This window comes from Styela clava, chromosome 9 (assembly GCF_964204865.1).
Source record: "Styela clava chromosome 9, kaStyClav1.hap1.2, whole genome shotgun sequence".
In the NCBI taxonomy this organism is placed as follows: Eukaryota; Metazoa; Chordata; class Ascidiacea; order Stolidobranchia; family Styelidae; genus Styela; species Styela clava.
The window spans coordinates 835,735-851,701 of record NC_135258.1 but is presented as its reverse complement, the minus strand read 5'-3'; the positions used below and the strand labels follow the sequence as shown (position 1 = coordinate 851,701).

The 15,967-nt window shown below is 34.6% G+C and overlaps 1 protein-coding gene across 1 annotated transcript in view; it reads right to left on the bottom strand.

Annotated features, from left to right (window-relative positions):
- LOC120331108 (uncharacterized) overlaps positions 1–15,967 on the bottom strand; it is a 447,434-nt gene that overhangs the window by 321,668 nt on the left and 109,799 nt on the right. The window contains exon 7 of the mRNA XM_078116167.1: positions 13,730–13,846. Coding sequence (XP_077972293.1) covers positions 13,730–13,846 — 117 coding nt within the window. The remainder of the gene's footprint in view (positions 1–13,729; positions 13,847–15,967) is intronic.

The following is a 15,967-nucleotide window of genomic DNA, read 5'->3' as shown; positions in this document are numbered from 1 at the left end:
TAGATATCTACCCTGAATCGTAACAGGCATTAGCAGAAATGCTGAATAGCAAACCATTTCAAATATACTTTGCAGATTATGCAGACAATAATATATCAAACAGCAATAAAACACGAAACCTGTAATCCTGAGTGACTTCCAAGAGCATCTAGTTTTTCTTTATTCAGTCGGCAATTTTGCATGACAAGTTCAAGAACTTTTATATTCGTTGTTAAAGCGGAACCAAGAGCATTGAAGCTTTTTTTATCCATTGGGTTTTCACTGATGTCAAACCTGGATAACTGAAAAACAGAAAAATAAATGGATTTTGAGTATCAATAAGTAGGGCTGTCCAAAATCGAATAATCTTTTGATTCGAATCTAATCGAATTTTCGCCGAATCGAACCGAATAATCGAATATTATTGCACAATCCTAAATCTGTCTCTATTATACAATAAACGACTGCCCTGCAATGGTGTGGTAAGGTATGTGCAGTTACCTCTGACTTATTTACTGCTGGTATTTTGCAATACCATGTTTTCAGATTTATGAAAGGAGATCACACGCTTGTATGAACTGGTCAAAAAAATTGGAGGACTCCAAAATTAGGGTTTCGAAAACTGTAGAGTGTTAAGAGTAAAAATTGCACTTTCAATTCTAATGGATTAAGTTTTAATTGGGCATGTAAAAGCTGTAGATGCTAATTTAATCCTATTGTCATTATTCTTATGTTTTTTTGTGTAATTTCCAACAAAATGATAACATTCATTAATATAGATAAAACTGTTGCTCAAATTCAAAATTGCATTTAACAAATTCAAAGCTAGTTTGATGGTAATATTATTTGGTACAATGGACATCAAAATGATGCCAGTGTGCAATTATTTTTTTATCTTGGTAAATAGATGGATAATACAGTATTTCCATCATAAGAAATTATAAATTCCATTGGAAGAAAGTATTGCCATCATAAGGATCCCACAATAGCTGCTTCAGCTTTGAGTTGCCTGTACCATGTTCTTATGATAACTAACTCATTAGCTTCAAATCGGTTCTATTTATAGAACCATCGTTTTCTAAAGATAATAAATTGCCTTTTTCTCCTTGTTCTCTCTCAAAAACGTCATGACCGATTATAACTTAAAGTTATGATGACCATGCATGAAATGGCTTATCACGTGCCACTGGCATCAGGAATGACATGTTTATCTCAAAATGAAGGCGAAAGAAATATGGGGAAACCAATTATGACAGGAGCGAGAGTGGTCCAAGCTTGAAGCGCCGCCACGTCCCTGACGAAAAACGTCCTGCAAAGGTGGTTTCAAGACTTTTCCGCTTTATGTACCTAATGTTAGCGATTCGAAAATTAGCCGAAAAACGATTTGAATAATTTGCGATTCGATTCGATTTCGAATATTTGGTTCGCTTGGACAGCCCTATCAATAAGATTACATATCTAAATCTTATCCAAGAGTTTTGTAACAGATATGACTGATAAACCCTGGCTAATCAAGAAAGGCAGTTTCTTGTACAAAAGTGGTTGTTTGTATCGACCCTAGACTAGTGGTTCTCAAAAGTGGGGTGCATAAAATTTTTTGAGGGGGTGTAAAGCTAATTAAAAATGAAAATATTTGTTAAATTTGATCTTGCATGCCTTATTTTGGATATTTAGATCTTCGATTTTAGATATTACCGCAAAAAGAAGACTTTACTATCCGAATCTACCAATATCAAACATCATAAAACCAGCTGTTTTGTGTGTATTTTCTAGCCAACTCAACAACAGAGCAACAGTGGCATGATATTATATTATAACTTGGTCATACTTTTAATCCAAAATGACTTCCAAGAGCATCAAGTTTTGCTTTTGTTAGCTGGCAATTTTTTGCAATGAGTTGGTCAACTTCATAGTTTGATAAAAGGTCACCAAGAGCATCAAAAGCTTCTTCGTCCATTGGGTTTCGACTGATATCAATGATGAATATCTGAAAGCATAAAGATAACGAACATCAGTAATGTGGTAAAACCAAGTGTTGTTGATTTTTCAGTATATATCACCTTACGCCTTAAATTGTTGAAAAACAGTGGGGAATAGATAATAAGACACAATTAATTACTACCAATATAACCATTTCAAAAACAAAAAGCCATTAGTAAACAATTGGCCCATATAAAATAGGCCGATTACAGACGGCTGGATTAGGCAATTATTTTGTTATCATATTCCAAGTCGCAATAAATATGTTACAGACCTTTCCACCGACTTTCCATTTACTCAATTCCAATATTTGATCTTTAGTTGCTTTGAACTCTTCCCATGGGTCCATCAGAAGTTCTTTGACCTCACTTTCACTTGCAAACTTAGATATTGCAAGAAATAGATTGAATGTCATGCCGGTTATGGATCGAATATCCAGAGAGCAAATCTAGTAAAACGAATAGGATTATTGGGAGGAAACTTTGAAAATTTATGAAAATGAAAGATAGTATTTCATATCAATGCCTGTAATATGGGGAACATTATGCCTCATAGAAGAATAAATCTCAACTAACAAATTATGTCATAGGAGAGTGTTCATATTCAACATTTTTATATAATATTCACAACTAAATTTCGAAATTTGCAACAAATAGAAGCAAGATTAAAAGTGACATGCTGTAAAACAATTTACTAGCTCTATAAGTTACATCGTCAAGCTTCAGTTGGATCATGACAAAGCCTAGCTTGCCTATGGAGTCTAATACTCCATAGTTATTATGACACACTGTAGTTTATTTTTAAACTTTGCTGTTCTTTTTTTGTGATCGAGTCTAATTAAGTGAATGTTTCGGTAATTTTTCGTGGTCATTGTGGCATTAGCAGCTTAAAGGCATTCTTTTTGTTGTCCCTTTTATATATATGATTGTGTCGAATTTAGTGACTATTTATTATTGAGTTGTTCGATTGCTATATTTGCTGCTTCAATGCAGCTACAAGGTGTCGCTGACTGGATTACTCTTTGAGTCTTTCGCGATCCCCCGTCTATTGCAACAAGCCGATATCCCTCTTCGTAATTTGTTATATGCCTTTTGTTTATTTTTTTTATATCGTATATTGGTTTTGCATGACGAAAATGAAATCTGAATCTGAATCAGCTATATGGGTGCCATGTTTCCATTACAAAGAGAGTGCTTGAGTTTTTGATAAGTTTTATAACTTTTTATAAACAGAAGTTAACAAATAATACCAATAAAACCCATTTGCTATAAATCGTTAACACTGAAAAGGAGTGAAGTTCAAAAAAAAAGAGATCAATTCAATCTACTCTACATTGCCATTTAGTTTGGCAAGAATGCTGGATAGAAAATCACTACGGATATGCTTAACAGATTATTCAAAGATATATCAAGCAGCAATATTAAACAAACCTTTAATTCTGAGTGACTTCCAAGAGCGTCCAGTTTTTCTTTTGTGAGTTTGCAATTTTGCATGACAAGGTGAAGAACCTTATTATTTGTGGTTAATAAAGAACCGAGAGCATTGAATCCTTTTTCATCCATTGGGTTTTCATTGATATTAATCCTGGACAGCTAAAAACATATAAATGAAATTTAATCAACAAATAGATTACATATCTGAATTCTCTCTAAAAGTTTTGTGACAGATACGATTAATAAAAACCGACATAAAAAAAATATTTTTTTTAGCAGAAAGCATAAATATAGTGTATCAACTAGTTCAAATAAAATATAAGAATCTAAGTTTCCACATCATCTCTGATTACCTTGCTTGGGATTGCAGGTTTGAATCCTGTGGGGAAAAATTATGTGCGGAAGGGTTGCTGGACTTCTTGCCAATGTAGTGTGTTTCACGTAACTACTGGTAGAGTATGGCTTTCTCCATCATCAAGTCCATGCTTCCGAAAACAAATAACTAACTAACTAATCCCATGACCGACATAGACTGGTAACCGGACTAGAGGCTGTGATTCGCCATATGATTAAGCCGCCTCATCTCTCCCCCGGGAATAATATGCAAGTCCCATCCTATCCTAGTAAATTCCAGTCTCACAGAGAAAACTAAGGGGAAAATATAGGGACCTCCTGAAGTATGCGCACCAAGATGGCGCACAACCTGAACTCAGGTTGTGTATAAGGTTAGGGTTCAGTTTGTGCGACATCTGGGTGCGCATACTTCAGGAGTTCCAAATATTACCCTATCCTTATCTCTACCTGGAGAAAACTAATAGGAAAATATAGACCAAAAAAGTTGCTGACAAAAGTCGCTCGCCACCTAGTTTGACAGGAATGCTGAATAGAAAATCACTACGCATACACTTTATGAAGAGATTATTTAATTATATATCAAGAAACAATTTAAAACAAAACCTTTAATCCTGAGTGACTTCCAAGAGCGTCAAGTTTATCTTTTGTGAGTTGGCAATTTTGCATGACAAGGTCAAGAGCCCTATTATTTGCTGTCAATAAAGAACCGAGAGCATTGAAGCCTTTTTCATCCATTGGATTTTCACTGATGTCAAACCTGGATAACTGAAACAGATAAATAAATGGATTTCAAGTATAAATAAGATTACATAAATCCTATCCAGAACGTTTGATAACTAAATTTTGAAATTTGCAACAAAACGAAGCAAGATATACAGTAGTGTGATGTAATACAATTTCTTAGCTCTATAAGCGACACCGTTGAGTTTCAGTTGGTTCAATACAGATAAAAAGGACCTGCGTCTGCATTGAAATGAATACTGCCACATGCTTACATTATTTTTTATAAATAATGTTACATGAATAATAATACCGATGGAACCATTTGTTTCTAACAACTAACACTGGAAAAAAAAGATAAATTCAAGAAAAAAGTTCAATTTCATCTTCTCCACATCGCCACCTAGCAGGAATGATGAATAGCAAACCACTTCGGATATACTTTACAGATTATTCAAAGATAGATCAAGCAGCAATAAAAAACAAAACCTGTAATCCTGAGTGACTTCCAAGAGAAAATCATCAAGAAAAAATAGTTTCTTAAATACCAGTAAATATAGTGTATCAACTAGTTCAAATAAAATGAAAATAAGAATATAACTTGCATCTGTGTTGAGTTAATTTTACATTCCTACTTATATATTACCAGAGATATAAAAAACAGATGTTTTTCGACGCAAAGGGAGCATGATTTATAAATTTTAGGTCAGCAAACTAGGCTCTGAGGTGTGGCGCACCATGCTAAGCGTTATGAATACGCCCGCCGATGCATTTTTGTTTACCTTGCGGTAGTTCGATGATTCATATCCTGTGGGGGGTAATTATGTGCAGAAGGATTGCTGGTCATCTCAGAAATAATTCATGTAACCACTGGTCAGATAAGGCTTCTTCCACCATCAATTCCATGCATTTGGAACGAAGATAGGGCCAACTAGTCCCATAACCGACATGGACTGGTAACCGTAATCGTATATGCAATTCGAATCCTATCCTAGTGAAGATCAGTCTTACCGAGAAAACTGAATGAATAATATGAACCAAAAGGGTAGCTGACGAAATCCCAGTAGATAGATGAGAAAAAAATTTGATAGTAATTACAGTCAGTAAACATATATTATTATCGCCTGAAAGACCGATCATTAATGTAACACTTAATGGCACGTAAGTCTAATAACGCATTGTGGATAGGCAAGATGGCAAAACACCTGACAGTAATACAATCAAGATTCAGGAATGTCACTAAAACAAAATGATCTTCATCATACCTTCAATCGAGAATGGCTCCCAAAAGCATCAAGTTTGGTTTTTGTTAATTGGCAATTCCGCATGATGAGCTCATCTACTCCAACACTATTTGAAAGTGAACCAAGTGCATTAAAAGCTTCTTCATTTATAGAATTATGACTGACATCCAACTTTGCAATCTAATAATTACAAAAAAATTGAGCTTGGTGAACAACTTTGCAAACTACCACTTGGTAGTGAATGATGAGCTTGAATCGACCTAGTTAACTAAATTGGTCAGCTTTCAAATTAGCCAGGTTCCAATATGCAATACCACCAAGCCAACAGATATCTAAACATTTTATACTTCTTGAAGCTATTGAAAAATAAAACAGCAAATAACTAAAAATATTCTACCTATATTAAACCTCAACTAAATATGTATATGGTTGAATAGTGCAGGGCCTCCCAAACTAGGGGCCACAAAAAGAATTTTAGAGGACGCAAAGAGAACGGCAATTTTACACAAAATACTATATTTCTTGCACTTTTTTAAACCCTTGATTCGTAATACAATTGTTGAAAATAATGTAAAACAAAAACCCCACAATATCGAATGAATTCATCATTATACCGTGTTTCCCCGAAAATGAGACACTGTCTTCAATTATCTTTTGAAAAATAACAATATAGGGCTTATTTTTGGGGGATCTTTTATTATCATTTTTCAAAAACAAAATTACAAAGTAGAAAATTACAAGATTTTTAAATATACAAAATATGAAAACCAATTTCCATTTACTTATAAATGATACGTTTTCATTTAAAATAATTGCTGAACATAGATTATTAACCATTCAAAAGTAGTAGGAAAGATTTCTTGTCAATGACTAGGTCAAAAATAAAAATACGCTATCGACTAAGTATTATGTTAAGGGTGGGGCTTATATTAAAAATATTTTTGAAATTCAGGTTACGTCGTATTTTTATGGAAACCCGGTAAAATCGTCGCGCTTGCAAAACAATGCCTATATGCTGTACTGATCAAAAGACACAATTTGCTTGCACAACAATGTCGGCTCTAATTGTTATGCCATCGGTTTCCGAAGGCGATTTGCTAAGTGCGTCTCTTAAATATTAACTGATATATATGGTTGATTATTTTACACATTTAATTTATTTTAAAAGTTTTATTGTTCATCATTTTTGTAAATGATGTGTATTATAGATGTACCGATACCACTTTTGTCACCGATAACGATCCAATACCATCTAAAAACGCCGATACCAATACACCGATATTACAAAAAGGCCGATATTCCAATACCGATACTATGTAATATTTACTTTAATCAAGTGTGCTGTGTAGGGCAGACGGGTTAAACAATGGTCTTTGAGCATTATTCATAGTACACATTATTTCAGATTAAAAAAGAGATATATCACATAATATGAAATGGATGTTTGGTATCCAGATGCATTAATTGATTCAGATACATTGTGCACTGAAGCTAGTATTCTCGGTGTCCAATCTTATAGGCCGAGATATTCAATTCCAATTTAATCCAAATATCGCGACCTTCAAATACTGTTTTTGTGTTTGAAAGAATATTAAATATCGCCCACGTATTCTAGCGGCCGCCGTCCTACGTTTCCATTGAAAACATTTTACAAATATTTCATTTTGTGTGTAATCGTAATCGTAGAGGCAATAAATAACAGCCAACATAAAAGGATATCAATCAGCAATGACTAGAAGAAGGTCCTATAATACACCGAGGATGTTTCTTATATTATAATTTCATAATATTTTACAATTACTTCGCATATTCTGAAACAGTTTAGGCGGCAACGTCAGTGAATCATTAAAGAAATTGTGTAGTTAGACAAAATTAAAATTGATGAAATTACAATATTGTGTCTGAATTTAGTTTAACGTTGTTCGTTGTCCATGGATTGAACGATAAACAGTCAGAACAGCCGTGCCAAAAAGTTCATGTACTGTAAAAAAGAACCCCAATTCCACTGTATGGTTTAAAAGTTTGGAAAGCCCTATGATCTAGCAATTTTCCCTAAATCATTACTGGCATTATCGCAAATGCTGAATAGCTAACTTCTGATATAACTTTGCAGTTTGTTTATTCGAAGATAGATCAAGCAGCAATATTAAACAAACCTTTAATTCTGAGTGACTTCCAAGAACATCCAGTTTTTTTTTCGTGAGTTGGCAATTTTGCAGGACAAGGTCAAGAACTTTTATATTTGTTGTTAAAGCAGAACCAAGAGCATTAAAGCCTTTTTCATCCATCGGGTTTTCACTGATATCAAATCTGGGTAACTGAAACACATATATAAATGGTTTTCAAGTATAAATAAGAGTACATATCTCAATCCTATCCAAAAGTTTTGTAACAGATATGACTGACGAAGACGGGCTTCTGGCTCATGAAGAAAAGTAAATTATTGGACAAACGTGTATGTTAGTATAAAAAGAGACTTTACTATCCAAGTCTACCAATATCAAACAATATAAGTCGGCTCTTTTGTGTGTATTTGTCAACCAACTCAACAACAGAGTAACAGTGGCATAATAAAATATTATAGGTTTGTCATACTCTTAATCCAGAATGACTTCCAAGAGCATCAAGTTTTGCTTTTGTTAGTTGGCAATTTTTTGCAATGAGTTGGTCAACTTCATAGTTTGATAAAAGGTCACCAAGAGCATCAAAACCTTCTTCGTCCATTGGGTTTTGACTGATATCAATGATGGATATCTGGAAGTATAGGGATAATACAACATCAGTGCACCAAAGGCTGGTATTCAAGTAAGGTTGAATGTTTGAAGGCTGGTGATTACTAACACAAGAACAGTGAATTCAGAACCCCTAACACAGGTCATTGATTTTCCAATATATATCAACATATTGCATCAAAATGTCATAAAACAGTAAAAAAGAAATGATAAGACTCAAATATATGCCATCCATATAAACCTCTCATAAACAAAACTATCAGTAGATATCAATATGGATAACAACACAGAAAAATGTCTGTGATCTAGCTCACACCTCATGCTACCATAAGTAAAATATCACCAGTAAGAAATAGTGCAAAATAAGCAAGGGGGCTCCACGCAATTAGTTGTGATTGGTTGTGATGTGGAGAAAGGATGTAATTATGGTGGACTATCTTTACAATAAATTTTATGATATAATACAGACCTTCCCACAAGATTTGTATTCACACAATTTCTTTATCTGCTCTTTATTTGCTTTGGAGAAATCCAACGAATCCATTAGAATTTTTTTGACTCCACTTTGACTTGCAAACTCAGATATTGTAAGACATAGATCAGATGGCATTCGGCTGATGGATTGAACATCCAGAACATTGATCTGAAAATTATTGCATCTGTTGATAAACTACAAGTGTAAAGGTTCCTAGAATATGGAAATTTATGGGTATCATATTTTTCCCAGACCGACCAGATATTATTAAGAATAGCCAATAGCGATATTGCAGTAGGTTATGAAGGTGACTGCAAATGCACATGTTATTAATGTTTACATTTGATATGATACCAGTATGCACATATGAACATACAAAATAGCAAACAACTGCTGGCCCCCACTTGCAACCATTCTATCAGTACTATTTTCAATTTTAGTTAAGAGCCCGGGACCTTGCTTCGAGCAAACACTTTCACCACTTACTAATATAGTCGACTTTTTAGCTGATGACTTTATTGTAACTTTAAAGTATTAATAGTCTTGCTATACTAACTCAATTGTGTTCAACGTAACTTGCGATTGCAGTCATTTATAACAAAATAGAAGCACTACCACTCGAATATAACTATTCCAAAGGTTTTGGACTTAGTTTACCTTTCCACAAACTTTCCATTTACTCAGTTCCAACAGCTGCTCTTCGCTTGCCTTGAAGAAATCCCACGGATCCATCAGAAGTTCTTTGACATCATGTTCAGATGCGAACTTGACAATTGCAAGATACAGATCAAACGTCATGTTTGTGATATTTTCAACATCCAGAACGCGAATCTGAAATATAAAATACCTTTGTTAGGTGGATAAATATCTAATTCCTCATAGTAACTAGACAAATTAAATATAATTTTGAAGATCTTTTCTAGCGAATAATAAATTGTTAATAAAGTTTGCATAATTTATCAAATATAAATAAATAAACAGAGCAAACTTACTAACAAAATAAAAACCAAGGATTAAGGAATTGGAATAATGAGCCATCTTAAAATTTATATTTCGACCTGTAAATGGGAATGTCTTCCAAGCACACGAAACTTTTCTTCTGTAAGTGAGCAGCCACGCATAACGAGTTTTTCCACTTCAATGTTTGTTAAAACTGAACCAAAGATATCAAAAGCTTCAACGGACATCGGATTTAAGCTGATATCAAATTCTGACACCTGTTAGGATGCAATACAAATTAATATCAGAAGTATAAAATAAAGTTAAGATATGTTAGTATAACTGTGATAATTCTAACATTTTAAGGTAATCGACTAAATATACATTAGTTTGACAGATGGGAGATACATTTTTTATCTCATGATGTGAAATTAAGTGTATTCTTTGTATTATTTTCGTCAACGATAATAGGTAAATTAGGTTTTTTACTAAACACTTGCCTTCACTATAGAGCCTTTCAAGTTGAACTCGAAGTTTTTCAATAATTCTGCATTGAGCTCACATTTGACGAGGCGAACTTGTTCAAGATGGCCACATCGTCGCATGACACATGACATTGCACACATTCCTGCTGCAGTGAAAGACTCGTTTTCGAAGTTGATTTCTTGAACATGGGATCTAATGAGCTCGGCATCATTGGCTTCATATAACGCACCAAACAACTCCAACTTCTGATAGGATTTCGTACATTGATTTATCTTAGTTGTGAGTGCATGTTTGAGACAATTTTGCTTTTCTAGTCCAGTCTCTGACAAAAAAAAAATTCAAAATATTTAGAAGCAGGGTTTACACATTTCTCATTGGGGAAATAACACCTATAAAATGACTCATTCATGTCACAAACCCGGCACCCCATTCTGTTACCAATACAACGGTTATATTAAATAGTTACTTTCTACTTGTGGTAGATGTTGCATTGATCACTTAGCCATCTCGAATGCGGTAGGGTAATTAGAGTAGCTATGGCAAAATTATTCCTAGCTCTTGGCGCAATACGATAATATTTGATTTATTCAATAATTGTAACGTCCTGATTGCACTTACCAGTTGTAAGATCTTTGATGAATTGAGCTTTAATTTTTGGATCAAAAACGGTTCCACACAGGAGCCGTAGAACAACGGACCAGTGTTCTTTGTGAATCTCGTTAGTGACGAATGCTTGGAAAGTTGCGAGATCCATGTTGGCGATGTACAGAGCAGCTAACATTTCCTGAAGGATTTGATGACTGAAGAACATCAGAGTGTCACCTTCCAAAAGATGTTGATTAAGTAGTGAGCTGCCTCCAGGTATTTCTATGATGAGATCACGTACCATTTCTTTTGTAAGTCCTGCGTTTTTTAGATCGGTATTGTTGAAAATAACTCGCTTTTCTCGAGTGGCTCCAAATGACATTTTCATCAAATTGTGAAGAATTATTTCAATCGATTTTTTCTCCTGAGTGTGTGAGGAACGCATGAAAATATGAAGTACTTTTGTCATTACATCAGTCATGGTATTAGGTAGATTCTCTGGGTTGGATTTATGAACGATTGCATTGAAAATCAAGAATAAAGGGACAGAAGACAATGGCACGAGTGCAGGTGACTGAAACGTCATCTTCTTCCAGGATTCTTCCCCTGTTTCACCTACAACAGCAGTGAATAGTTTTTTGGTGTCATCACGTTCAAGGCCAGCAAGAGCAATAATTAATGGGGGTCGTAGCTCCAGGGGAAGGGATGCCATCCTGTGTTCGCGTGAAGAAATAACTAATGTTACATCGGGGAACAAATTGCCTGATAAGATATTAAACATGATTGTGGCTGTACTAGATCTATCAGTATATGTCATCTTATTGTAATTTCCCTCTAGATTCCATATAGCCTGATCCAGGCCATCAATAAATAAAATTGCTTCTGATTGGTGTAGCTGAAGCCATTCATATCCCGCTCTTACAGTTTGATCTGATAGATTGGGTGCAAAGTTTCCAAAAAGCAGAGTACATGGAGTTAAGGCTTCTTCTGGTGTTAAACCATAAGAAACAAGGAGGTCTCTGAAATTCAAGTGATGAACAAATTTGAATCCATTTTTCTGTTTCTTGAACAACCGAGCAAACAATCCCAGTTTTTCTTTAGATTCGTTATCCAGTTCATTAGCGACGAGAACGCCTCGCGCAGTACGTTTCATCATTGTTGACTTGCCCCCTCCAGCTTGACCCACTAGTCCTACGCATCGGCAACCTTCTTCACACAGCTGTTGGACTAGTTCATTTGGTGAGATCACTTCTCCAATGTTTTCGTTCGCCTGTGTGACAGCGAACTCTTGTTCCTTTCTGTACTCTGTGATATCAGGTGCCATCTGGCCCCTGTAAAAACCAGTCACTTTGTTTAACTTGGGATTGACCTCAAATTCAGGTTCTTCCAAGTTTTGATCTTTGTAGCTTTCTGTAACATTGACTGTTGTTTGCTTCCATGTTCTCCAATTGAAATAATCAATGAAGCTTCTCACACCTGAACAGAAGATTTCTATTAAGATTTTGATTAAAAAGAGATTTTAAGTTAGATATTAAAAGGATAGTATTTACATATAGGATAGGTTTTACACATTTATGCTGGAGGGAAGAACAGAAAATCAATAAGACAGCTTATTCATATGGCGAACCACAGCCTCTCGTTCGGTTATCAGTCAATGCCGTGTATGAATTCAGATAGCCGGTTAATTGTTTTTGGATGCATGGACTTTATGGTGGAGGAAGCCACAACCAACCAGTGATCACGTGAACCACCCTACAGCGAGTAGTTTTAGTTTAGTCACAGTAATTAAAAATTAGTCCAAAATAGCTGTGATATACTTGAAAAAGACCCAGTGCTCTGTATTAGAAAAAGGCTAATTATCCAGATTATGGTTATGAAACACGTAAACCAATTTTGCAATCGTCAACTGGCAAAAACACTCGAAACAAGCGTCCGAAATTTTTTAATGTAAAAGTATAAGAAGAGTATTCTATGGTTAAGGGTCGGGAAACATCCATCAAAATACAAAAGTTTTAAAGCTTCATCAAATTACGAAAATTAGCTCGCGTTTGGTTTCCAGTCCATGTCAGGAATGAGAATAATTAACACGTTATTTGTGTCAGATCCATGACGTAGTGGTGGAGTAATAACCAACCAGTGGTTAAGTTAACACTTTGACATGTTCATAAGAAACACTATTTTTTTGGGTAAGCTACTCTCGAAGTATGTGTACCCGGTTAGGGTCAGCCATAGGTTTCAGTCCATTTACACAACTTGATGTAAATTAGGCAAACAAAATTAGTTATCGCCATATTGGTACACATACTTCTGGGTCGCCATTTTTTGTTTATTAATAATTTTTTCATTAAATTAAAGGTGTTCACCTCCAAAAAATTTCTCTGTAACTTGCTGGAAGAAGCCTGAAAAAAAAAGCATATGTCAATGTAATGATAGATTTACAATAGTTTGTAGAGGCAAAACCATGAAAATTTATTTGGTATTGACTTTTTAGATCCAAGCCATATAAAGATGATGAATAAATGAATGTTGTTCGTCTTAATTAACCATAAAATTTCAACTTTCCTAAGATCGTGAGGCGGTTACATGGAAGAGCTGTGATCCAGATAATTACTCTTGTTATGCAAAAATTAAATTGCAGTGTTTAACAATGAATAAATCAAGAAAACGTGACTCGTCAATATTTTACAAGTCATATGTTGCACTTGTAAGTTTATCTTGATCTTGTAGACACAATTAGTTAGTGATTAGTAAGAAGTTTGTTGGACCTAGCAAGGTTGATAATTTTAATTCGCAAAAACATACCTTTTGCTGGTGAAATGCCTTTATACACAGGAGCAATGGCTGTGCCTGTATCTGACAATGGTTGAACAGGCGTTCCAGTTGGGACTGATGACGTGGAAGGCTGTGAAGGGGCTGCATCTGGAAAGAAATAAAAAAATATTATACGAAAGTTGAAATATGGTATAGTGTGAATTGTAAAAATGCATTATGTGCATAACTAGAAAACTGTATAAGAATAGTGATACCAGCTAAAAACATTAGTTCTGATAAATAAAAGTATTTGTGATATTCTCTTTTTTGTTTTGTAGCAACAACCACCATTTTTCATGAGTTAGGCACACAATAGTTTAAACCAGGGGTCCGCAAATACAGAGTCTACTAAACCTACCACACTGGGTCACAAAACAATTTAAAATTGCTATAAATATAAGCATCTCGTCTGTGTAGGGTATTTATGTACCACAACTTTATAAATTTCTATTTATAATTATGGTTGTTTCTCTGAGCAGCGACTTCCTTATTCATTGCCGTAACTTTGGCCAATCAGAATAAGTGTAAAATGTGACGTAACAATAACTGGTTTAGCAGCCGCTCAGATACTTTTGTGTCACACTGAATATTAACTCGTTTTTGCATGCTCTTCGTTAGTTTTTACTCGTGTTTTGGTAAATACAATGAATCTAAATTAAATAACCCAATGATTATTTTGTCTTTTAGGAGTTTTATTTCAATTGTAGTAATCAAAAATTAGTCTAAAAATAGCTGTGAGAGACTAGGCTAAACTTTTCTATCATTTTGTTTAAATGAAAGGTTGTTGAATGTTTCGAATGAAAATGATGGTTTGAAACGTATAAACCGGTTTATAGGCGCCGACTCGTAAAAAAACTCTTGAAATATGGACCAACAATTTTGAAACTCTAAGAATACTAGGAAGAAAACCACACTAACAAGACAAGACGCGAGAAATAAAGAGAATATCTGTATGGTCATTTGGTTTCTGCGAGACTAACTACTTATCCTTCTTCTATGCTTTTGTGCCGGTGGATCCGTATGCATATATTGCAACTCGCAATGATGCTGTAGCAAGAGTAGAGATAACAATCCTAAGTGATTCAAGAGTCTTGCTGCACACTAACATGAATATATTTCTGTAACGTTTCGTCTGACCAAGGTCAGACTTCTTCAGACATACATAATTCAACTACAACACGAAAAGCAGTTACATGCATATTTAAACAATCATAGTAGAATTATAGGAGTCACGCATGTTAAATAATCAATAAAATCTGTGAATTTCTTGATTAAATAACAGCGGGTGGCCGAAATAAGTGTCATTGATGAGATCTCTCTCTTTGTTTTATATTTAGCAATTGAAGTCCAAATTACACAATGGTGTTTTATTTCTCAGTATTGTATAATGCAGACCAGAAAAGTTGTCTGTGTGTCAAATGTGATATAGTGATATTTTGTCTGTTATTAGCATATCTGGCCATGCATGATCCGATTCTGAGAAAAAAATATATTAGGTACAAGAATTGATTAAAACAATGAATGAAAATATCTAAACTTCTTTAATATTCATCCCTTGTGGCTCGTGTGTCCCGAAAAGATGAATGTAATGGGATTCCTTGTTCTTTCGATAAATGTGGTCATGAAATAGTTTTTCAATGCCAATGACACTCAAATCTTTAAGCGAATGTCCCGGTTGACTGAAATGGGCGCCAACAACCAGATCTTTGTTTTGGGTTTTTATACTTCTAATATGCTCAGTTATTCGGTATTTTAAATGTCTTCCCGTTTCTCCTATGTATTGCATGCCACACTTTTTGCAGCTTATCAGGTAGATTACATTTTCCGAGTTGCATGTAACTTTTTGACGAATCCTTATTTCTGCTGTCTTCTGTTTGTTTGTTGCAATTTTCCTTTCTTCGGAATATTGGCAGGTACTGCACGATTTTCTGCCACATTTGAAAAAGCCTGGATTCTTTTTAACGGGAGTTTCTGGTTTCAATTTTGCTCTGACTAATTTGTCCCTTAGTGTGGGGCATTTACGATAGGCTAATCTTGGTGGTTTTGGGAAAATTTCTTTTAGTCTATCGTTGTTATCTAAAATGTATTGGTAATCTGAAAACATTTTTCGAAGGTTTGGTTGGGTCGGGTGATAGTTTGTGATGAAAGGAAGCAAAGTTTCTTTTTTGGTTTCAGTTTTTGGGATTAAAAGGAGTTTTCTGTCGAGTTTTTTTGCAGATTGTATTGCAT